The sequence below is a fragment of the Crinia signifera genome, chromosome 3 (genome assembly GCF_055691185.1).
Source record: "Crinia signifera chromosome 3, ASM5569118v1, whole genome shotgun sequence".
NCBI classification, from domain to species: Eukaryota; Metazoa; Chordata; class Amphibia; order Anura; family Myobatrachidae; genus Crinia; species Crinia signifera.
Window position 1 is genome coordinate 106282995 of NC_139219.1, and position 26832 is coordinate 106309826.

Here is a 26832-nt window from a genome sequence, read left to right on the forward strand (position 1 = left end):
TATTACACTAAACATTGGAACTCACCTTTCCTAGTTTTGTGGTGCCCTATGGCTTGTGACCACATTGTTTAAATATAAATTGCAGGGGCTCTGCACTCACTAAATTAACTAATTTCAATAAACAGTGGAGATCTAGTTCATGTATTGATCATTGCTTTTAAGCCTGCATCCCCCTTCATTAGACCCCACTTTTCTGCAGGTCATAACACTATTGCTCAAACATAAACATAGCCAGGGGCGGATTGGGCCACCGGGAAACCGGCCATTTCCTAGTGGGCCGGACCAAACTTGGCTTCTTTATCCCCCTTGCCGGGCTGCCGCTTCCCCCCCTGGGCCACTGCCTGGCTGAGCTGCCCACAAAAAATATGTCCGCGGCCGGCCGTGGCTTTGACCAGTTTCAAGATGGCTGCGGCCACCCGCTGGTTGCTTATGGTTGACGTCATCACCTGCCGGGTCACTAGTACTAGCACACACACCCGGGCTGCTACAAAACTTTTCCCGGCTGTTTTCTTCACCAATCTGCCCCTGAACATAGCGCTCTCACATCAATGTGTAATTTCATGCATGCCCTCTGGTCTAATGCTCACAGCAGACTATTCTTTCAAAGGTGAGCAATTACCACACACCTTATGCAAAACATCTAGGGAAATAGTTTACATAAGCTATCGAAAATAGGTTAAAACAGGGTGCATGAGAGAATGTGACCACAATGAGACTAATTAAAAAAAAATCTAATAGACAATATACACTAAATATTGGCACTCACCTATGTTTAGTGTATATTTTTTATTAGATTCATTTTTTAATTCATCTCAAATCAAATCAAATTTTATTTGTTACATACAAAAATCATACATAGTACAATATGTAGTGAAATGCTTTTTAATACAACTGTCCTACATTACATCGGCTGAGGAAGAGTGTAGAGCGAATGTGTCGGGTAGGTCCAGAAGGAAAGAAAGTCCCGGTACTAGGAGGTCTGGTTGAGGGCTCTAATGGCCTGCGGGAAGAAGCTTCTTCTCATTCGCTCTGTGTTTGCCTTCAATGAGCGGTAGCGTTTCCCTAACCGCAACAGAGAGAATAGTCCATTGTTGGGATGGCTGAGGTCATTCATTATCTTCCTGGCTTTGGTTCGGCATCGCTTGCTGTATATAGTGTCCAGGTCTGGGAGCTCGAAATGGATGGTACGCTCTGTCAATCGCCCAACCCTCTGGAGAGCTTGCCTTTCCTCCTTGGTGCTGTTTTCAAACCAGGCCCTGATATTTCCTGTCAGGATGCTCTCAATGGTGCAGGAATAGAAATTCTTTAGTACACTTAAGGATAGTCTAAAGTCCTTCAGTTGTCTAAGATGATAGAGATGCTGCTGGGCCTTCTTCGCCAGTGAGTTAACATGGCAGGACCAAGTCAGGTCCTGCATGATGTAGACACCCAGGTACCTGAAACTGTCTACTCTCTCCACTGGGGTCCCGCCGATGGTCAGGGACTGATAGTTCCTCTCCTGCTTTGTGCTGAAGTCCACTATTAGCTCCTCCTGGCACCAAGATTCCAGGTGTCTAACCTCCTCTAGGTAGGCTGTCTCATCATTGTTAGAGATCAGGCCCACCACCACAGTGTCATCTGCGTAGTCTCATTTTGGTCACATTCTCTCATGCACCCTGTTTTAACCTGCTTTTCATAGCTTATGTTACCTATTTCCCTAGATGCTTTGCAACAGGTGTGTTGTAATTGCTCACCTTTAAAAGCATAAGGGTATATTCAATGATTTTTGCGAGCTGTCAAAGCGTGCACGGTCAGTATTCAACTGACCCCCCTACAAGTTAGAGCTTTTCTCTCTTAAAGGCTTATCATACTAGCATTACTATAGTTGAGTAGTTATAATACACTTTAGGTTTTCAAAAATATACATGTTTGTATACTGTACTTACTGTAGTTTTCATGTTTGTTACAGACAGTCACTGTTGAGAATTGAAAGAGAAAATACAGATCTATATCTCTCACTAGAGAGATATAACTCAGTGATGAACATCTGAACCATGCATAATGAATAATAAAATTAATTTGATTACAATTTCCACAGTAGCTTTGGGGATAAAAATTAGATAAATGTAAATTTTTTAAAGTGGCTCACCATTGGATTTGCTACTAGCGCTAGGGCTGTTGAGCCTAACTAGACGTTGGACCTGAAAGGGTTAAAAAAAAGTGGTGAATGTACTTGCTATATTGTGCATAGTACAAACGGGGCTGTCTCTATCACTAGGATGAAGCTGAGTGAGGCATACGTGTAGGCAAACGGAAGGTGTTGACCTTCTAACACGCTACCTCCACACTTTTAGCTGAGGTTTTGGAAAATCCATATTGATGTGTGGTTGATAGGAGCAATAAGCTGATGGTTTTCCTAGAGTGCCGAAAACCTTGCACCAGCACATAGTACAAAATTACAACACCTACAGTACATAATATCATCATCGCCAGAATGTCTACATTGTGAATATTGACAATGCTTTTTTCCATAGACTTTTTAACTAATCTTAACTGCAGCCTAACCCTAATTCTGACATTCAGACCATTTTCAACATGCAGAAGTCCAATGTGCTGAACGTATATCTTACAAGGTTGAATGATTTATGTTTTGTTGCAGAGAGGGTTGTGGAGTTTTGGTGGCAATGGATTGCCATATGCTGAAAGTCTCAGCTCCATCCCTTCAGAGAAACAAGAAGTATTCAGCTTACAGGCGTTACTGAAGCATTCTAAGGTAATGCTCAGCTGTTGACTCTTTACCAGTCTTCCAACAAATCTATATGAGCTGCTTGGTTTTATTTTATTTTCTGTATAATATTAAGCTACAAGGTAACACAGTACAAATTACTTTGTAGTATTAAGTATGTCTGCTATATTGACATAATAAGCACAATATAATAATGGGTCACCTCAGCTACTGGCCTCATCAACCATGGAAAACCCTACCTACTTGCCCATGGGGCTTCTTGTCTGGGCCAGAAGCTTCAGTCAGAATAAAGCATAATAAATAGCTCCACTTATGAATATATTGTGCAATAAAATCTGCTAGCCTTTGTTAAACAGATGAAGAGGAGTTTTACCTTAAATATGTTAACGATCCAAAACGCACTTTACAGTCATGCAATAAATAGCTTCAGAAAAAAAAGGCCAAAGGGATATTGTATATTTACTACTACAAGTTAATGTTGCATCTCAGTTGGCTAAAGCAGAACGTTTTAAACAGCAATGGTAGACTTACAAAATAAAAAATGAAGGTTTTATTGAAAAAATAAATTATTCAAACTCTTCCAATAGCTGCAATTTACTTGGAACAGTTGCACATTGATTATAAATTCCATGATATCCCTCAGTGATTTCTAAAAAATCCATTAGGCTGAGGATCTGAACTGCCCGATCTTGGCCGGTTGGTGTCAGTCCTTATGTTTCTGCCCTTTTGGTCATACAGCATTGATCAGCCTGTGTGTGGTCAGCCGAAGTCATGCAGATGGCTTATTTAAATCAAATACAGTTCATTTGATGAGTACAAAGTTGTGTAACTGTCCATGAATGCAAACTTGCTGCTTACAATTCTCTGCAGTTGCACAATTCACAATGCACAGAAAAGCTGCATACCTTATAACAGATTATCCAAAGATGTGAAACACTTAACTCATTGTGCCTCTATTTTACATAAATACGCACAAATCTAGGCATAGTCATTATCGCTACTGTTCCACCAAGCATAATTTATGTGCATTATGTGACTGCATGTATGTTATTGAGCATAATGAAAGAATAATTATTCATTATTTTCACTTTATTTAATCCCTGTAAATTGTTGGCTACCCATAGACAAAGGAATATTTATTTAAAATTTTTTTTTTTTTTTTTAAAGATACTTGAGGACTGTTCAGATTGCAGTGATTGGACAGGTCAAGGGAAGCATCTACTGTATATTATATTGTAGGAAACATTTAAGTGTGAAAGCCTCACAGCAGTTTCTATAGGCATTAGGAGAGTTTTACCTACAATTTCTAACCAATTGTCCTCAGCCATCATTTTACTGCTCATAATTCCTTTGTCTCATGCAGATATCTACTCATGTTGACAAAATTGTGTCAAATGGAGGACTGCAGCTGCTTCAGAAACTATATTTACTCCGCAAGGATTCTCAGAAAATACAACGGAGCATAATACGTATAATAGGAAACTTGGCCTTATATGAACATCTGCACTCTCACATTGTAGACTCAGGTGATGAAAGCTGGCAAAGCTTCACTGTTTCCACAAAATATTTCATTTGTGCAATACACCATACTGTGCAATTATTTAACAATTCTTGTCATAATCTGCAGTTTTACTACTTTTTGTGGCATTTTTCTTTTTATTACACACTAATTAAAATATGTCCTCAGTCCACATAGCCTGTTATCAAATTCACAAACAATATGGTCATGTTGCTACTATTAATAATAACCAAGCTGTTGCTAAATCTCTTACATTGCCCAGCAAGCCACTGGCATGGGTAAGTGACTCATGCTTTCTAATAATAATGCCAGCAGGATGTTTCTTATCAGGTCTCCCTAAGGAGAACATTGTATACTAGTGGCTATAATAATAATACTGATGCTATACATACAGTACTGCTTTGCTTCTCAGCAAAGCTTCTCACTGCTTACCCATATAAAGTTACAAATTGATACAAGATTGTAGTTTTTATAGTATGGACATGTCTTCAGACACTCATACCCCTTTCACACTGCAGCTCTTAACCGGTATATTGCCGATTTTTTAGCATTTCAAAATGGTTAGAGCTGCAGTGTGAAAGCACCAGTCTGCATTTACCGGTTACAAATAACCAGTATTTGCAAATGGTTCAGAGCCGTTTTTCATGCAGTGTGAATGGCTCTGAACCGGTATATAGGACTCAGGCAGTAGCTATGACAGCGCAGTGCATATGTAATGAGCGGCTCATTACATATGCACATATGTAATGAGCACAGTGCATATGTAATGAGCTGGTCATTACATATGCGCATATGTAATGAGTGACTCATTCATATGCACTGAGCTAATTACATATGCACATATGTAATGAGTGGCTCATTACATATGCACTGCGCTCTCATAGCTACTGTCTGTCCTGCTTTTACACTGCAAACCTGCTTGAGACCCGGTATTTATGTGCGAAAGGGGTTTAAACCGGTAATATACCGTTTTGAATACTGGGTCTCAAAGGTTTAGGCAATGTGAAAGCAGCATTATTGTTTTCATGTTGGAAAGGTTTTCCCTGTTTTCTTCTGTTAAGGCCTATACACACTATAATAATATATTTTCAATATTTTACAGTTACATAGTAGTTGGTACTTATCTGGGCTCCCGTTTTTCTTATGAGACCGCGTCCCCTCGCGGGGCTCGCCACGCTTCGGGCATGGTGGCTTGCTGCGCTCGCCACACTATATAAAATCAACTCCATGCGTAGTTGGATAGTAGGGGTATAAAAAAAATGGGGTGCATTTAACATGGGAGCCCAGATAATACATAAGTACCTAGTAGTTAAATAAAGGTGTGTCCATCAAGTTCAATCTACGTTATTAAAGTGCATGATCTATTTGCTTCAACCCTCACTGTATATAAACTGAAATCTGATTTAATTATGTACAGATTATGGGCCAGATGCACTAAGCTTCAAAAAGTGTTAAAATGGAGAGTGATAACCAACCAATCAGATCCTGCCTGGCAGTTTTCAAACACAGTCTGTTACATGACAGGTAGGAGCTGATTGGCTGGCTGTTTATCACTCTCCATTGTATCACTTTTGAAGCTTAGTGCATCTGGTCCCATGATTGTTATTAGTACCCCTGGATATTTTTGGCAAATAGACGATTGTCCAATATCATTTTAAATTAATTTATTGTCTCTGCTGACACCACTCTTGCAATCTGGCAGGTTGGAATGAAAATCTGAAAATTTCTGGGAACCAATTACAATCAACCATTTACTTGAAAAAGTTGGAAAATGGACAAAAGCAGTCATCTGCATAAATTAATTTAACCAATTTGTCTAAATAATTATTTTTTGTCTGTTTTCTATGTTTAGGAGCAAATGGCAAATTGTCATTTGCTCCCCAAAAATTCCAGATTTTCATTCCAACCAGTCATATGGGAAAGATAATCTTATAGTGTGTATGGGCCATAACAGAGATTAGAGATAATTAAAAATGATACAAAAAAAATAAATGTTTCTGGTACAATGTACTGTTGAATACTATCAGTGAAAAACTACCAGTCTGATCCTCACAAGCAGTGTTCACCCATCTCCAGGCAGTGAGTGGGAGATTGTTTCAATACATGTTGCGATACAGTATATGAATGTGAGCCAATTATTATGCATTTCTGTCCTCCTCCATGTTGGCTGCTCTATCACCAGATTTACACCTGAGTTCAATACCATGCACATTAGCTCCATACAGTGTTCACTCATCACCATTCCTACTATAACCACCTTTCAAATATTCTAATAGCAATGGGCACACATATACTGTAGAAGGTAAGATTGTACATATCTTGCAGGTCTGGGCAACTGTATTACACCTGTTTCATGCATGTTCCTTGGTATATGTCCGCTTACATGATAATTTGTACATCAATTAACCAGATTTTAGGACCTGCCCAAACAAAACTGATAATGATTTTTATCAAACATATCTATTAAGATTTGGGCCACACAACCTCAACCACACATAACACCTTTACAAGCTAGGAAGTGTTTATTTGTATATCTATATAGAAAGCAACATGCCTATAATGAATGAATCACACAGAACCTGCATGCATAATGAGATTCTTGTGACCATTTTCATTCAGTGCTGTAAATGCTTATGTCTCCAGGTTGGGTTTCTATACTGGCTGAAGCAGTGAAGTCCCCGTTTGTAATTCAGTCCTCACATGCCGCACGGGTTTTGATTAATTTGGACCGTGAAACAGTTACTGAAAAGTACCCTGATGGAGTATTTATACTACACCCACAACATAGAACTAGGTGAGAATACGTATCTTATTACAGTCATCATAAAATAAACCTAAAACAAACACATTAGCAGTGTATAGTTCATCTGTAAACAGTAGAAAATATAGATCTAATATTATGACATACTATTGTCTAATTGTATCATGATTTGAGAATATTAATCAATTTTAGCATTAGGTACATTACTTTTTTAATGTAAGATATTTTAGAAAATGTTTAGCAGACAGATAGTGATTGTAAGTGTTATTATTTCAGCGCTAAACATATTTCTGCATGATTCTTAAGCAGATTCGTTTAAACTAAGTGATATAGGGCCAGCTGTATCAAGCTTCAAAAAGTGATAAAGTGGAGAGTGATAAATAGCCAGACAATCAACACCTACCTGTCATTTTTCAAACTCAGTCTGTAACATGGCAGGTAGAAGCTGATTGGCTGGCTGTTTTTCACTCTCCATTTTATCACTTTCTGAAGCTTGATACATTTGGCCCAGAATGAGAGATATAGTTTGATTTGGCAGAGTGTCTGATGCAGAGTTGATTTTCAAAAAAGACACATTTACACTTATGCACATTTTGCATAACCTGTTATACCATGCACTCACCTTCTCTGTATGTTACCTACACGAGAACACCCATTACAACTCAGATAAACCTTCAGTTTTAAGTGGATGCAATTGAAATGCTTGGCATCACTCAAGAGCCTAACCAGAACCTTGTGGGCCCAACACCCAGGGGCCACCGTCCCAATGCTTCTTGAGGACAACTCTCCACAGCAATTGATAAAGAGTGATAAAGGACCGGCCAATCAGCTCATAACTGCAATTTTACAGTATGGGTTAAAAAATGCGTGTTGGGGGCTAATTGTCCAGTCCTTTTTTACTTGTGATCACCCTCCACTTTATCACTTCTTAAGGCTTGATACATCTGGCACCTTGTGCCTTAGTAGTGCTCTAGTTTATTTATGAACCAGAGTAGCTGCCTGGTTTACATGATGTAAGATCGTAGGGCTGTCAGTACACATTATGCCACACAATATCCCCAATTCACATTATACTGTAGCATAGTGTTCCCAGTTCATATTATGCCACATTACAGTGCCCTTAGTTCATAAGCCACATTATAAAGCCCTATAGTTCAAAATGTTATAGTGCCCCAGTTCATATTATGCCACATTACAGTGCCCTTAGTTCATAAGCCACATTATAAAGCCCTATAGTTCAAAATGTTATAGTGCCCCAGATCATATTATGCCACATTATGGTGTCTCCATTTCATATTGGGCCACAGTTCAGTTATTATCATGTTACATTATTGTTTTTATTGTCCTACTACTGAACCACAATAAGTCCTGTGTCTAATGAATAGCTACCTCGGATTGTCCAAGAACCACCAAGTTATGGGGCAGTGTGAACAGGTAAACTGAGTAATCTGACCTGGGTCCAGTTAGAACCCTATGGAGAGCCAGCTCACTGATGCTTGGAGATGTCATCTCCAAGTGCTGACAGAGGACAAGCGCCAGCAATTACCTGGATCCAACCTGTAATGTGAACAGGTTTTAAGCCGCTGTGACACGGCTTGAAACCCATGTTCAGTGACACAGACTGGGCCTGGGATTTTATCAATACTGTATTAATTACTAGTAGTGTATATAGTGCTGTATTAAACACTTACATTTGAGGCCATATTCTGGGACATGTGCATTTTTAATAGTGCGTCTTATTGTAACATCTAAAGAAGCCAACTGCTACTAGAGCTTGCTTGTCTCTTTATACAAATATTATTAAATAAAATCTATTATTTGGTGTAATATCTAGCTATGCTCAGAATGCAGGGAAATCTTATATATTCTGATATGCCTCCATGATAGGGAATAAGCATTGTACTGTATGTTGACAATTTGTTTGTTGTTGCAAAAATATTTAATGATTTCCTTCTAGTACGCTCAAATCCCAGGCCATAAACTCCTACTATAATTCAGTACAGGTCAGATTGAGTTTCGTGGCAAACATTTAGGCCTTAGTTAAAAAAATCAATAAGGACATTGCCCCTGACATGTTTAGTTATACCTATGAACCTGAGGTTGTTTTAGCCAGTAGGGAATTTCCAAGTTATGCACTTTACCTAGTAGGGAATACATGTTTTGCGAGTTTGCTGTATGTTGTGAAATGACAGTTATGTAGTCTTTTTCTTTGTATACGCATCAAGATATGTTTAGTATTAGCCTCAAGGTGAACCACATCTGCAGTAATAGAGGCTATAGAGCAGGGATTTTATGATCAATGAAGGACATTATTATAAGTGACATCTCTTTTGCAGTTTCTGCAGAAAACAACCTGCAGATGCATCTTATGAAGGGACATGATTTATATGCATGTTGTTTTGATTTACCTTATTTTGAAGTAATAGATGTCTATGACAAAGTGAATTGCATGAGAATATGAAGTCACATACAGTATGAATGAAAGGGTTTCTTGAATGGAATACAAGAAAAACATAACCTTTCAACCATAAATACTGATATAGCAGGGTTGCCGACTTTTCTGTCTCCTCTCCGGGAGAAGCCCGGAGAGGAGACATCCAGCTGCAGTTCGGGAGGCGGGGCTTGAACGGTACATTAAGCCCCGCCCCCATGAAGGGAAAACCCCCAATTCCCGGATCTCCGTGGAGGGGGCGGGGCTAAAATGATGCGATTGTGACCATTTTAGCTCCGCCCCTTCCTCTGAGAACACCCGACCCGGGAGGGTTGCCCACCTTTCCGGGGGGGCCGGGAGGAGGACCCGATTTTCGGGATCCTCCCGGCCATTCCGGGAGGGTCGGCAACCCTGATATATAGTAAACATTAAGGGGTCAATCCTATTACTGTAGCTGCGATTAATTCCCCAATGCCAATCATCACAGCAGAGGCCACACTTTTATGGAGACAGGAATTTGCAGAAAAGTGTTCACTGCCACCTAGTGTAGCAATCCGTTTTCAGCTAAATTGGGCTTAAAACCAGCACCCTTCGCAATTAATACAATCAACCCCTAAGGCTATTACTTTTGAGCCCATTCAGTTAGAATATTCATAAAGATTGCTGCGAACCAGGGCTGCCACCAGAAATTGTGGGGCCCAGGACTGACCAAATCAGCTGACCCCCCAGGGCTGAGTTGTTGATAGTTTGGATGGAGCTACAATGCGGGTGGTACATTAACTTGTTTTACAAATTGTCACAGTTGGGCTTTGGGGCGATGTATTGTTTTAACATCCCAGCAACATTAAATCAATACAAAATAGATTGACTGAGTGGCCACAGCAAGATCTGCATTGATAGTGGATAAGATGAAGAGTGTGGGAGCAGTAAGCATTGGTGTAGGGAGCAGTACGGATCTGTATAGCATACCTCCCAACTTTCAATAAGTAATAATGTAATAATGTTGTCACAGGAATACAATGGAATGGAATACAAAATGTAGCAAGAAAAACATAACCTTTCAACCATAAATACATATATAGTAAACATTAAACATTTTTGGGGGGCTATGGCTAATTTATTTTATACATAAATAATTTCTGTTAAGATTTTACACACTTGGAAAATGAGTGCCATTATTTAAGCAGTAATGATATAATTACAACGTAGTATCCTTTTTGCCTGATGTTTATATAATGTTCAAAACTTTATATCAATGAATGTAGTCATTTGTACAATTTGTGTTTACTGAAAGAACAATTTAAGCAGAGTAGCTTGCATCGTTCAATCGTGTGGTGTAACGTAATTGTGGGCATTCCTATGTGGTATAACCTGAATTGCAGACACTACTGTATGGCATAACATAAATTGTGGGCACTCCTGTGTGGAGTAACATCAGTGGCATGCACGGAAATTTCTCCGGCGAGCCCACTCCTGCAGCGCAGCTCAACCCGAGAAACTTCCGTCCATACTACCGAAGGGGTTATAGGCCTATAAGTGCAGTGCTGTAATTACTGTAAGGCAGCCCCAGCTGCCGCTTGTGGGGAGCAAGCGGCAGCGGGATCTGTGTGGGCGCCGGCACCTGCTCAACGCACTGACATGCTGCTGCCTGCCACTGCCCACTGGCTGAGCACCATCGGCGAGTCAGCTACAGCGCTGGTGCGGCCATGGCAGAGACGACAAATCCCCCCACTGATTCAATTGACTGTACACAGAGCCGGCTATTGGCTACTGTGTACAGGATGGGCGGGCAGATGGGCATGCTAGGGCGGCCTGGGATGAGCCAAGGGAAGCAGCAGTGTCTGCTGGTCTCTCTTCCTCTTTGGCAGGGGAGAGCAAAATGTATAGTAACGCCACTGGGTCAAGCTCATGTATTTTGTTATCCAGCATCTACCAACATAGCTAGAAAATATCTGGTATGATACAAACTGTTAATAAACATTGCAGGGCTGTGACTGCATTGGCCCCATATACTCTTGTTAATGTTTGAGCTTGCTGTTGGTCTATGAGCAGTGATATTTTTTTTTTTACTTCCAGTTGTTGATTACTGCATGCTGAGTAAAGACGCACATTGCCTTCATGCTACACAGGTGTCTGTGACTTATTTACCACGCGCATCTACATGGTGTCAGAAGCGGGATGAACATGGCTCACGGATTGAGGAGAATAGATCCGCTGGTGTTCGACGAAAACATCGCTGACAACTGGCTCAAATTAAAAAAGGAATGGCACGTCTACTGCATAGCCGGTCTCTCGGACAAGTCGAAAAAGGTCCAGGCCTACACGCTGCTGAACCTCGCGGGCACCGACGCCTTGGACAAATCAGAAGCCTTCACATACGCGGACACAGAGAACAGAGAGGACCCTGACTAGAGACTGCCATAAGCATTTGCATGCACAGGCGGAAAAGGGCACAAGGGAGTTTAAAAAGGACGCTGAGGTGTGTGTCATGGCGGCCATTCCACCCCGATCACCCACATGTGGGAACTGCGCAGCACAGCACCCCCCAGGCAAACAGAGCTGCCCCGCTTATGATAAACGCTGTAATGCATGTGGCGGGTGGAATCATTTTGCAAGGTGCTGCCGTTCCAAAGATCAAGCCCCCAGGGAGCGGCAGACTGAGTCACCATACAGCCGTTCATCCCGGCAGGTCAACCAGGTAGAGACAGACCCAGGGTGCGACACAACCCGCGCAACAGTCTGTGACAGTGTGGACTATTTAAATGAGAAGGGTGAAATATTTATTAAGCTCAAGACAAAGAACACTAACAAAGTGGCCACGGTCAAGATAGACTCAGGAGCAAAATGCAATGTCATGTCACACAAGCAACTGCGTGAAATAGATCCTGCTGCGCAGATAAACCCACAGGACAAGATCAATCTAATAGCATATGGCGGCCATGTCATCACCACGCTGGGCACTACGCAGATACAGTTCACTCGTGCTGACCTACTATTCCACATTGTAGACCAAAAGGTCAAATCACTGCTTGGACTCCCTGACAGTATGAGATTAGGCCTGCTCAAATTGGTGCCTGATGTGCATGCAATTCAGGGGAGCGTCCCCGAAATGAGAGACTTTCAAGACTTATTTGATTGCAGCACACTGGGCAAGCTTCCAGTCACATACCACATGAGGCTTGATGACTCCATCGTCCCTACTGTCTGTGTCCCCCGGAGGGTCCCCATCGCAATGAAGGATAAGATCATCCAAGAAATACACAGAATGACTCAACTGGGTGTCATTGCCCCAATAGAGGAAGCAACACAATGGGTGTCTGCCATGGTGGCAGATGGAAACTGTACATCTCTGCATTGACCCAGTGCACCTGAACAAAGCACTTTTACGTCCTTATCACCCTCTTCGCACCATCGAGCAGGTAATTGCTGACATGCCAGGTGCCACAGTCTTCAGCACTCTGGATGCAAAGTGCGGCTTCTGGCAAATCCCTCTGGACAGAGCTTCCTCCTGGCTCACCGCCTTCATGACCCCAATAGGGCGGTATGTGTTCCTCCGCATGCCCTACGGCATCATCACGGGCAGTGAGGTCTTCCAGCGTTGCATGGAACAGCTGTTTGCGGGCTATTCCTGTGACATCATGGTTGACGACATCCTGATCTGGGGCCGCACCATGGAAGAACATGACCTGCGCCTACACCAGGTACTAGAACAGGCTCGCACCCTAAACCTCAAGCTCAACCCTGATAAGTGCAAATTCAGAGTCTCATAAGTTATGTACGTGGGCCACATACTCACCAGCAAGGGTGTCAAGCCAGACCCGAACAAAGTCTCTGCTGTACTACAGATGCCTCTTCCACCAGATCAACAGGCACTACAGCGCTTCCTGGGCATGACCAATTACCTGTTGAAGTTTGTCCCGCAATACAGTGAAACCACTGTGCCTCTACGCCAGCTGCTACACCAGGACTCAGAATGGTGCTGGTTGGACACGCACACGGCTGCTGTTAACCGCCTCAAGACCATGCTGACAAACCCACTGGTATTGCAATACTTCAATGTGCATGACCCGGTTGTTCTCTCTGCCGTGTCTTCACAGAGTGGTCTCGGGGCTGTGTGCCTCCACAACCGCAGACCTGTGGCTTTCGCTTCCAGGGCTCTTACCGACACAGAAACCAGGTATGCACAGATTGAAAAGGAACTGTTAGCCCTCGTTTTTGCCTGCAACCGTTTTCATGATTTTATCCACTCATCACAATTCTAAAAAGCCCATACATTCTGCCTCCTCCCGTATCCAGAGTATGATGCTCAAGCTCCAGCGATACAACTTGGGCGTCATCTACAAGCCAGGCAAGGAAATGTATGTTGCTGATGCCTTATCCAGAGCCTTCTTATCCTCTACTGATACGAGCACTACAGAGAACGACTACGAGGTCATGGCCATAGAGGTACTTCCCACCAAGCGGCTTGAGGAGCTGCTTGCAGCCACGCTTGTGGATGAGCTCTCCCAGCGTCTGTCTGCAGTCATCCTCAATGGTTGGCCTTCCTCTTCCAAGGAGCTGCCCCAATGCCTGCACCCTTTTTATTGCATGAGGGATGAGCTCACCGTGTCGGATGACATAATCATACGGGGTCTCCGCTTTTTGATCCCGGCTGCCCTCCAGACATCCTACACCCAGCAAATGCACCAGGGTCATGCCGGCCTGGAAGCCACCAAGAGCAGGGCCCGTGAAACTGTATTCTGGCCTTCCATGTATGGCGACATTGACCGTGCTGTCTCACTCTGTGCTCCTTGCAACGCCTTACGTCCTCATCAGCCACGCGAGCCCATGCTGCTCCATGACATTCCTGCCCTCCTATCCTTGCAGCAGACCTTTTTGAATGGAGGGGGAAGGACTACATGGTGCTCGTTGACTCCTATTCAGGATGGTTCGAGATTAACTATCTGCCCAGCATCTCAAGCCTCATGGTTATCTCAAAACTAAAAAGACACTTTGCAGCACACGGCACTGCACAACCATTTATTACCTACAACGCCATGCAGTTCAAGAGCAGAGAGTTCTTAGACTTTGCAAACACATGGGACTTCCAGCACATCACTAGCAGTCCGCACTACCCGCAGTCCAATGGGTTGTCGGAGCGTGCTGTCCGCTCAGCAAAACACTTAATGGAAAAGTGTGCACGAGATGGTTCAGACATATACCTGGCATTGCTGAATTTGAGAAACACACCCAGAGATGGATTGAGATCCCCTGCACAGTGCTTGCTAGCACGACCCACCCGCACAGCTATCCCAATGGCAAAACAGCTACTGCAACCCAGAGTGATGTCACAGGTGCGGAACAGCATTAACAGGCGTAGATTGACTTCCAAGGCCTCTTATGACAGATCAGCACACCGCCTCCCACCACTGTCTCCAGGCCAGCCAGTCCGCATGCAAACTGAACAAGGTTTCGACAGAATGCCAGTAGTACAGCGCCCTGCAGAACATCCAAACAGTTTTGTAGTACAATCTGATAATGCGCTTTATGAATGAAACCGTCCCCACTTGCTGAGTATGGCTGGAGAGGACCCTGCACAGCCGGGTCCATCAGTTTCTACCACTGCTACAACCAATGTCAGTGATGAGTCACATCATGTGGACAATCCCTCCCCAGAGACCACACCGGTAGCAGAGCCCTCTCAGAACACTGAGGACATTCCCATGTCACCAGGTCAGGCCGAGTGTCCAAACCCAATCCCAGGTTTCAAGACTCTATTGTTTAATCTTTCTCTTTTTGTCTTTGTTCACATTGCTGTGGTAATTCATGCATGTTGTGTCCTTCTAGTTAAAAGGGGGATGTAGATGCATGCCGTGCATTGTGGGAGTTGTAGTCATGCCGGGTGATTCACTTCCTGTCAGCACGGGAGTTCACTTCCAGTTGTTGATTACTGCATGCTGAGTAAAGACGCACATTGCCTTCATGCTACACAGGTGTCTGTGACTTATTTACCACGCACATCTACAGATAGGGACATTGCTGTTATTTCAGGGAGACTCCTGCAGAATGCAGGAGGGTAGGCAACTATGATTTATTCCCTAATATGAGCTCTTAAAATACATATTTATGTCTAAAGAATAGCATCTTTAATGTTTGTGGAGCCCAGGCACTCCTGGTCCCAAAACCTAACCTGCCCATTTATAACTGTCTGCATTTGGCCTCTCAGTATAAGGGTTAATTTTGTATTTGGGACAGTGGCCAAAGTGTTATTACAATTTGAAGGTGTGCAAACATCTTGGAGATCTGAGCAAGTTCTGTTTCATAGAAAGACTAATTGTTGATTACTGATTACATATATAGAAACTGCACTCTTTACCAGCAAGGCTGGCAAATATGATCCTTAAGCCGCCCATACACAGTGCAATGGGCACTGTGCGTTTTGAACTACATCTCATCCCATCTAATTCAAAACACATCCGATTTGCTAAAGCCCTGTGCGTTTTTGAACTAGATACAATGCGATCTAGTTCAAAAAGTACCTGCAGCACATTCTTTTTGGACTGTACGATGTGATGTGTGTGGGAGTGTACTCGGCAGCAAAAAATGCACTGTGTATGGGCACCATTAAGTGATGTAGAAGTGTCCATAAATAAAAAAATTAATAGGTGAACTCGGAAGTGGCAGAACCAGGATGTTGTTAAAGTACTGCTGTCAGATGATGAAGCTGACCAGGAATTCATTACATAAACTATCAGACCCATAACTAGACTTTTTAATGACCTGTGCCAGAGAGAGAATTGTGGAGACAGCGTATTTGTCAGGCTGTGGGGGTAATGGATCGATGTGTGAGGATATAGGGGCAGTAAGTGTGTGAAGCTATAGGGTCAAAGAGTATGCAAAGCCATGGTGCAGTGTGTGGCTATGGGGGCAGTGTGTGTGTGTGTGTGCATGGCTATGAGGGCTGTGTATAAATGTGAGGTTACGGGGGCATTGAGTGTGTGTATTGGGGGGGGCGAAAGGAAATTCTCAGCCTGGACTCCAATTAAACGAACTCTGGTTAAAAATAAATATGCTAAATCTTCTAAATGATAAAACTATTTTCCTTACATACTGTATAAAAATAAAATTTCATATGTATTCCTTTAGAAATTCTTCCAATTGTGAAAAGGTCTCTTTCTTTCCTGATTCAAAGCTATGCTGTCATTAACTTGACAATTGTATTATGTTTTATTTCTTTATTCTGACTCAAAGGATGACATTTTCCAAGGAATGAAGCCCGGTTATTTAATTTATTTCAAATAAAATTGGGTGCGGAAAACACTTGTTGGTTTACCAGGGCTAATTGAACAGCCCACTGGAGTAACGGCCCCAATGCAGCCATCAAACTTCTGTGGATCTACAAATCCTAGCAATCCCTAATAGAAAAACTGTGACAGGGCATACTGAGACATATAGCTGACTGCACACTGACTACCCCTGAACTTTTACATGTTCTTTTTTAAATTTTACTTTTTTAAATGTACAGAACCGTATGTTATTTTGCACAAATTCCTGGATTATTTTTTAATTAACCTAATAAAATAAAGTCCAACAGAATATGCTTTGGTTAAGAAAGTAAAGTAACATTTACTTGTGTATGTCATGGTTTAATGGAAATTATGACCTGTTGTAAAAGGAGCACATTGTGGTCACTGCCTTTTTCTGATTAAATAGTCATATTGCGTTCACAGCCTGTAGACCTTTCCAAGCATTCAGCAACCGTAATTGCTAAGGAGGATGTAACATAGCATTTCATATAAATAGTGGGCAGCAAACTCCCATGGTGACATCTATGGCAAGCCTCATCTCAATTAATATTCACCTCAACTCCAGTAAATAATTTCACCTTACCTCTAGCGGCCTTTAGACACACACTGCTAAATTGAATGACTGAAAATGTTGTTAAATAGGAACACAGTTTATTGCAATAGTCATAAGCTGCACAGTGAAATCGGTAATTGCTCAAATGTGAGGAAGACGTTCTGCAATGTTATGGTAGTTTAGTAAAAGCTATAAATGTACCAACAATTTTTGAGTATTTTAATTGTGTTTTATACGGTATGTTATGAATATAATGTAATCCTCACCCAATTTGGGGCTTTATCTCTTTCTAGAACATAACGTAACACAATACAGTATATCCACTATTTCAACAAAACATTGTTGAGATAAAATTAAAAAATGTTGTCTTTTTTTTCTCTTGAAAAACAAAATGTAGCCAGGTTATAGAAGCAGATGTCCTGTTTATCCATGGACTGTTAGGAGCAGCATTTAAAACATGGCGTCAGCAAGACCGAGACCAACCACTGGATGAAAGTGCTGTTCAAGAAGATGACTATACAGAATGTTGGCCAAAGGTGAGAGCTCCTCTGTCTACATTCAAAAGACAATATTTTTAGGCAGGGCCAGATTAAGGGTCTAATGGGCCTGGAGCTGGAAATCTTCAGGGGCCGTTAATGAAAGTGGAGGAGGAGGGGAGGCCAAAGCCATGTATGCATGTAGAACCAATACACTATAAGCCCCAGTGTATCCCTAAATATCTAAAAGTACAAACATTGCATAAATCTGTAAAATAGAAATTAAATTTTGATACTTATGATTTATGGCCAATCATGTGGCCAGCTGGTGTCAATTTGGTTATCATAATGCTGTCATGATGGTGGGCCTATTTCTATATGGAGGCCTGGAGCTGTAGCTCCATCTGCCCATTGCTAATCTGGCCCTACTTTTAGGTGTGATAAAAGGTACCAGTGTTGCATCTAGCCACACTTATGCCTTTCACACTGCAGCTCTTAAACGGTATAATGCCGTTTTTTTAGCCTGTTAAAATGGGTATAGCTGCAGTGTGAAAGTTCCAGGGTGCTTTAACCGTTTAACAAATACTGGTATTTGTTAAACGGTTAAAAAAGGAGTGTCCTACCCGGTTCAGAGCCGTTTTTTGGCAGTGTGAATGGGTCTATTTCTATGCCTTGAAACATGTTCCTTGGGGGTTAAACAGGTTGAATGTGTGAATGGTAATACATGCTATTTAATATGGTTTTTACCTGCAATGTGAAAGGGGTTTAGTGGATTAGACCTGTTTTAAATACCGTTTCGAAATACAGGGTCTTAAACATTTAGGCAATGTGAAAGCAGCTTTACTGGAGCTGTGAGCAGACTTGCTAGAACTCATATAATTGATTCCTCCCCCTGTAGTATTGTATTGGTGCAAATAATTGCATATTTGTAGTTTAAGCAATCTCACTAATTGATAACCAGTAACAACATAATCCAGGCACAGCAACAAATTAATAAAATCATATATAAACCATAATAAATAAAACAAACCTATATGATATGATTTAAATGTTGTTTTTTAAACTATTGCATGCCACGTACCCACGCAATGACTCCCGGCACCACCTATATCAGCTGGTGGCCGCAGGTGAAGGATATAGTGAGGACTTACCAAACAATATCATTAACTATTTCATTTGGTGACATCACTCCTCCCCTGCTCCTCATGCAGGTCATTGGCAACATATCCAGAATTGACCTGCATGCACCGATGGAGGTGGTAGTTAAGGATGCGCATTGAGGATACACACTATTATGATGTTATTTTAAAAGACATCGCACAGAAGGGCCATTCTAAAGGAAATATTTTAACATCTCATCTTGTGTTTACGGGGCTTTAGCTTTATAACAATGATGGCTGAGAAATTAAAATCCTTAACTACTACTCCATTTCTTGGGTTATAGCCAACTTACAAATGACCTTTGTTTTATATGATTACTACATCTAGACCACTGGTATAGTGAGGAAGTAGGATTGACAGTGCTGTTTTGATACATTTAAACCAATATACCTCTGTTAATAATGTTCCCTGTGGATAGAAAATCTTTATTGCATGTGGGGAAAACAAGACTTCATTATTGCCAATTAGATAAGTAGCATATATATTATGAATTTGTTCTCATTTGCCAACAGCTGATTGTTATTATAATTAATCCACTATTACTATATGGCAGGGGTGGGGAACCTTTTTTGTGCAAGGGCCGTTTGTATGGGGAAAAAAATCCTTTGGGGGCCATATGTAAAAATTTCTCTTACAAATTGTCCTGCTGCAGCGTCCCACACTCCAGCGGCCGCCGCTGAATATGACTGACAGTCTCTGGCTGCTGCTGATTAAGAGGAATCTCTCAAGAACTATCGACCACTCGTGATAATTCCCCTGTACTTGACTCCCGGCAAAGCTGCCTGGCGGGTGGGTGGGCGATCGCGGGGATCCGTCACTTCCAGCAGAAGTGACGCGCACCGCACAGACCGGATGTGTATGCAGCGTGTACAGCCGAATAGGACTGACACGTGCAGATAATCTGTTTTGACCAATGGGATCGCTTGTTGTTTATTGGGACACTCTTATAAGGACATTGAGTAACAGTATGCACCTACACTTCTGATGGAGGGCCACTTAGGTCCGAAATGCATTAAGTGAGGCGCATACTCATTGTTGATTTTGGCTGGACTGCAAACCACCTTCCCTGGACCTGAGGAACATTTGGGATACCGGTGCCCGGAGTTTCCTTTTCACCACCTGGATCCAGTGTCAGATGGGAGAAAAACAGACTGTGCAGCAGCTTTGCCGTATGGATGTTTAAACACATGTTTGTTACCATCCTTTTTATTGTGAGTTTCCTGTACTTATTAAAACCTTTTATTTACTTGGAAACTGCACCATGATCTTTTCGTACTGATATACCCTTGGTGTCTATACATCCCATTTAATTGGGAAAAAAGGGTATATCATTTATGTTGTTTCAGGTGCTGACCCTATTTGAAACAGTCTGGATCAGTACCTGTTTAAAAAGATACTTAACATTCATCTTGTGCATGTATCACAGGGATTAGCGCTAAGTGGTGTCATCAACCTTTTTTCTTTACCATTGTATCACTTTGAGTGTTCTTGTTGACAGGGCACTTGGTGTTCACCATAAGCAGCACACTCCCTTATTTTTTGCGCTATTCTTGGTAAAATACTGTATTTTCCAACAACTGATAATCCCCAAGCCCCATTATTGAAGGTTTTGGAACTACTACCCCTGATGAAGTCATTTCTATGACGAAACACATTGGGTCTTTTCCATCCTGATTGAATTGATGTATATTCATTCTGTTATGTTTTAATACATTGTTATATATATAAAAAACCTACACATTGAAGAATTATCTATTAAGGTGGCGGTTAAGCGCACACTACATCTATTCCTAGTTAGATTTTTATATTTAGTATATTGTTTTCCACTGAGTTGACTGAGGTTTTTATCCAGCACATTTCATTGTATGTTTACTTCGTGTTCACTGCATATGACAAATGAACAAAACTTGGTATTTGTCATTTATGTTTAGAGTATTTATGTATATTTATTGTGCAGTAAATACAACTATCCTTATAAGCAGAATTTTACTTTGTTTTATTGCCTTTTTACAGCTTTCTTCCATTCAATATAAGAACACAAAGGTTTACTATACTAAGCCATTTGTTAGTGGTTTTGCTCATCTGATTTTAAACATTTTTAACCAGATGTGTTTTGAACTTAATATTATTGTCATTTTAAATCCTGCAGGCAAAACTGCTGCCTGTTAGTGGCTTTTAAAACCTACTGCTTAGAATATATAATGCTAGGCATTCAGTGACTGAAGTCAATCCAAAGGCTAGCTTTGAGATGGAACAGTGCAGAAAGAATATATCTTATGGTAACTTTTCCATTATCCTTCTCTGGTCTTAGTATTACAATATTTTAGTTTTGTACTTTACATTATGGAGAAACTTTTTTCTTGCTCTTTATTTAGGATTGGCTAGCAGCAGATTGTCCAACTTTAAGAATTATTTCTGTTGAATACGACACTCATCTAAGTGACTGGAAAGCCAAATGCCCGGCAGACAATCACAGGTAACGTTGATGAACCTTTGTTATATTTGACTGTCTTTTTCATAGGTTATTATTAATATAATTCAATTTTATTTTTAAGGCATCATAAGTGGTGTGTAGTGATGTACATATGGCACACATTAAAATTATACAGGTTACACAGAACTTAACATTAAAACAGGTAACAATAGCACCACAATTCTCAGTACACATTATGGCTGAGATATAAGGAAGTAAAGACGTTGCCTGTGTACTACTAGGGGTGTACTGATTGCTTAGAGGTCAGAAGAGATGTGCATATAGATGACTTCTGAGTAGGAAAGGGCTATAATTGAATTGCAAGAGAAGAGGGTTGTGAGAACAAAAGGGAAGATGGCCTGCTCCAAGGAATTTACATTCTAGAGGGAGACAGAGACAGACAGGTGACAAGAGACACAAGTAAGGTGGCCAGATGGTAGGAATTAAGCATGGCAGGTGGTAGGGAGACTGGCCATGATTCTAGGTTATGCAAAATAGTATTCTTTGATGGGTTTCAGTGCCTAACAGAGTGTCTAATAGAGTTCATTCCAGTGAAGAGGGTAGCATGGGCAAAATCTTGGATTCACGCATGGATAGTGTACCATGGTAGTGGCGAAGGTCATTGGCTGATCGGAGGGGGCAGTAGGGAGTATTTAGGGATATGATGTTGTAGATGCAAGTAGTAGAGTTAGAAAGATATTTGTATGTGAGGAGTTTGAAGAGGATTCAGTTGGGGAATAGAAGCCAGTCCAGATTTTGCCGAAATGCATTGGTGTATGAGATATGGCTAGCTGCCAAATTGAGAAAAGATTGGAAAGGATCAAGATGGGAGTGGGGGAGGCCAGTTAAGTTGCTCAGATAATATTTTAAGTTGCTCTGGGAGAGGAATGGGCTGATGCGAGTGATGTTCTGTAGCTTGAACCGACATGATTGAGCCACAGATTGAATGTGGAGTACAAGGTAAGAGGTGAACCAGGCTAGAACATTGCTAGAGAGGCTAATGGTCTGGAGGGTGTGGAGGACAGTATTATCCATAGTGTAAAAGGCTGCAGAGAGGTTCAGGAGCATGAGCAGAGAAGTGATCCCTGAATTTGACCAAAAGCAGGTCATTGCTATATTTGATCAGGGCAGTTTCAGTGGAGTGAAGTGGGTGAAAGCTAGATTAGAAAGCATCAAGGATGTTGTCAGAGATGTTGTTGGTGAGATGGGTTTACACAAGCCACTAAGGCAGTTTGAAAGTCAAATGGGAGAAGAAAGATGGGGCGGTAGCTAGTTGTGAGAGAGAGTCAATGTTGCTTGAGACAAGAGCATTTTTGAATGGTGAGGGAAAGATGCCGATATAGAGTGACAGGTAAATCAAGGTAGAAGACAGTGGGGGATAGGGAGCAGAGTAGGGGTGGGAAGGAGACATGGGGGAGAGAAGATGAGGGAGTAAACTTCCTTGTTTGTGGTGGGGTGAAAGGAGCAGAAGGTTAGAAGGCTGAAGGAGGGGATAGTGGGAGTAGGAAGCATGTCAGATGCAATTTCAGTGGTGAGGGAGAAGGGGTGAAAGAGTGTATTGAATATATCAAAGAAGGTGGGGAATGTAGTACAGAGGTGAGTGATTGGAGAAAGGATTGCTTGACAATGGAGGAAGTCAAGCAGTGAGATTTCCTCCAGAGGCAATCAGCACTGCATGAGCATATTTGCAGCAACCTGGTCAGTTTGGAGAGCGATAGTGGGGTTTAGAATGGTGGAGGGGTGCAGAGGACACGGGGGAAACAGAGTCAAGTGTGGAGGTGAGGGTGGAGTTATAGAAGTAAGCTGTCTAGTTGGGACAGGCCACAGTAAATAGAGGAGAAGGGAGAGGTTCTTGGGAGGAGAGGATATTGGTGTTGAGAGACCTGAGATTGTATTATCTGGTGCATACAGACCGGGGTGGGGGGGGAGAAGATAATGGTTGGAGAAATCAGGCGAATCGCACCAGTGGTTCAAGACAAGATCAAGGGAGTGACTGAGCCACTGAATTGGGATGGAGGTCCACTAAGAAAGGCCAGTGGAGGAGGAGAGGGCTAGAAGATTAAATGATGCTGGGTGAGTAATGTCAATAGGTATGTTAAAGTTGTCGAGGATGATAGAAGGGAGTTCAGGGGAGAGGAAGTGGGGATGTCAGGTGGCTAAGTTGTTGAGGAATGGGGAAGGACGTCTGAGGGGTGGGAGGTGACCACCACACGAGGGTGAAAGGGGTAGAAGAGGCTAAATAATGGAAAACAAGCCACCATGCACTGGTACATTATCTGTTATGGGTTTTTTCCCCACACATGCTTTTATTAAAGTCATATCAAAACATATAAGGTTAAAGCCAAGAGATATACAATAGGTCAATGGTACAACATTGATTTTACAACATTAGAGGGAAGATTATCCACTTTTAACTTTTAAGTAATTATTATAAACTATATAGACTCAGTTGTTTTTATTATTCAGAAAGAAGAAAATAAACATTGAACAATTAAATATAATTAGTAAAGGACATTGGATAGAAGACTTCAATACCTATTTTCACAAATTTTCCATTCATAAAATTACACAATATACTTTATATAGAAGAAATAGTACAAAAATAAAAATAAAAAAGAGAAGGGTAAAGAATGAGGAGGATGGAAGAGGTGATACATTATCTGTATTGTTTAAAAGGTACACTAAAGATACTAACTTATATTAGCATTTGTTTGAATTTCTGTAAATTTCCAATTGTAAAGCACAACAGAATGTAACTAATAATAAATTATATTACTATAAAGATTTACTGTATCATTGATGTCATCACTTTGTTATTAACTTGGATCACTTGTGTACAGTATAAGGAAGCTCATAGGAATATAAAAAGTCACCTTGGAGGGGCAAGCCATACACATTATAGGAGCACTTTTCTATACATTCCTTGTTTAGAATCTACCATTATATACCTTTATTTTTCACATTATTCCAAATGTATCTAACATAAGGTCATGTGACCGATCTTTACAGTAATGTAAATGTGGAGCCACTGGATTTTCGGCAGTATATATGAAGATATAGTGTTAAATAGAGGAAATAGACTCCAAGTCTTCCAGTTTACTGCAATATTAAATCATAGGTTTTTTTGGGCAGAAGATGTAATGATCAGGTGATGATCTATAATTTAACCAGGGAAGTGATGTGATTTCTCAGAGATGGACATTGGGCAGAGACTCCTAAATGTAATGCTATGGTTTGCATACTCAGAGGCTCCCTTCTGTACACACACTAATATAGGGATAGTGTAATGTGTACAGGATACTACTACTACCACTGTGTGGTGTAAGGTATTAGGGGCACTACTACTACTACTACTGTGTGGCATACCGTGTCAAAGGCGCTACTACTAAAGTGTAACTTTAGTGTACTGCTACTATGTGGTGTAACGTGTAAGTGGGCACAACTATAGTGTGTCACTTCCTTTTTGGTCATGCTGCCCCTTTATAAAATATGATATGGGTGCATTGTTTTATTTCAGGCACAGGGCACCAAAATGTCTAGTTATGGACCTGGCTTCCAGAGAAGTTCTGTGGCATAAGGATTTTCCTTCAGAATGACAGGGCTCATGATAGCACTGTAGGGTGGAGTGGTGTTTCAGCTACATATTTTGGTGGCAGTTGCCTGTGAGCCTTTACAGTGTACGGATCGAGCTGTAAATGGATTGAGCTGTGTTCTTTTTTTACCTCAAAGAGGCTCGAGATCGAGCCTAACATGCAATCCAGTTTTGTGTTAAACTCAGGAAATGGGGTATTGAGATGCTTACCATGTTTTAAAATGCCTTCAGGGAGGAATCCTTGTCCAAGGAGCAAGTCTACTGCTGGTTTAAATTCTTCGAGAAGGGCAGAAAAGATAATAAGAATGAACCATGCTCTAAATGACCTTCAACAAACCAAAATGAGCAAAATATGGACAAAGAGACTTGTTCGAATTTGGTCCCTGTCCAATAGTGGGCACGTGTATGCGCAAACTCCAGATCAAAATACTTTGGCGAGTTTCACACTTGCCGAGCCATTCGCTCTGCACAGGGTGCTCCGGGGGACGGGCAGGGGGGAATGCCTGGTGTTCCTATAAAAACGCTCTGCATTCCCAGGAGAATGCAGGTATGTTGATGCCTGCGTGGGGCGGATGGCTGGCATCACATGGTGTCAGCGCCCGCTCCCTTTTTTGACAACCTGCGGCTGGATTAAAAGTCATTTCAGGCTGACTTTTATTTCTGAAGCGGAGAGAAATCATTTGATGGTGTGCACATGCTAGTAATGGGATGTGGTGGGGGACGTTCGGTGGGTGGTGTTTACCTGTTCGCTAAGCTACTAAAATACACATCATAGCGAACAGGTCTGAATTAGGCCCAAAGTGCTCCATATTTTGAAAACTGACCCTCATTTAAGTGTCAGAATGGTAGTAGTAAGGTTTTAACTACCGTAAACTACTGTGCAAGAGATCATGACAAATGAATTGGCGATGCGAAAGGTGTGTGCCCTGTTGGTTCCCAAGGTTTTGTGTTTGCAGATGTGACCAGGGTGGGCCAGTGGAGGGCACTGGAGACTGGAAACTTGGTGGTTTGATGAAGCATAAAGACATACACTAGTACACTGGGAACATCTGGACCAGAGGGTTGGCGGAGACCAGGAACAGGGGCGCAGAGTCTATCTTGCTGGTGGTTTTCACCAGAGAGCCCCCTTCCCTGGGCCACTGGATTTATCTGACTGGTGAGAGGACAACACTGGGGAATATGTACTGGAGATCTTGAGAATGACAAGACTATGTAATGTTTAGTGTTCATTCTAGCACCTGCTATCTTTGATAACCCATGCAGTTCCTCTTGCCTGCCTGGGCTGTCGCTGTCTGCTGTGGTGTTTCTAGCACAGGTCTGGTTCTCATATATCAGTGCTGATATACAGACCACACAGTGCTAGAAGCACTACAGCAGACAGTGACACCCCAGGCAGGGAGGAGGAACTGCATGGGTTATCAAAGATAGCGGGTGCTAGAATGAACACTAATGTTTAGTAGGTGTCAGTCTGAGAACTGAAGATGACTAGTCGTCGGCCTGGAAGCTGGTGATGACAGTAGACAATGGCCTGGGAGCCAGAGGTGATGATAGATGCTGATCTGGGAGCCAGAGGTGAGTAGTTGACGGCCTGGAAGTCGGAGGTTAGTGTGCCAGTCAGAATGATGATGATATTATAACTGACTTGGTACACTGGTGGGTAACTGGCCTGGGAGCCAATGATGGGTAGCTAGCCCGAGAGCCTGCAGTGACCTCTGCTGGTGCTGGCTGGATGCAACTCAAACACAGTTGGAGGGTTAATCAGCAAGAAAGTCTGTAGCAGCAGTAGCAGGTCATAGGTGGAGATAACGCTGGAGCACAGGATAGCCTGTAGCCTAGAATGCAGACACTGGAAACA

The 26832-nt window shown here is 41.9% G+C and overlaps 1 protein-coding gene across 1 annotated transcript in view; it reads left to right on the plus strand.

The window, feature by feature from the left end:
- Positions 1-26832, plus strand: part of SERAC1 (serine active site containing 1) — a 108219-nt gene that overhangs the window by 63424 nt on the left and 17963 nt on the right. Inside the window, exons 9-13 of the mRNA XM_083176348.1 lie at positions 2639-2752; positions 4089-4251; positions 6888-7038; positions 17673-17811; positions 21288-21388. Coding sequence (XP_083032474.1) covers positions 2639-2752; positions 4089-4251; positions 6888-7038; positions 17673-17811; positions 21288-21388 — 668 coding nt within the window. The remainder of the gene's footprint in view (positions 1-2638; positions 2753-4088; positions 4252-6887; positions 7039-17672; positions 17812-21287; positions 21389-26832) is intronic.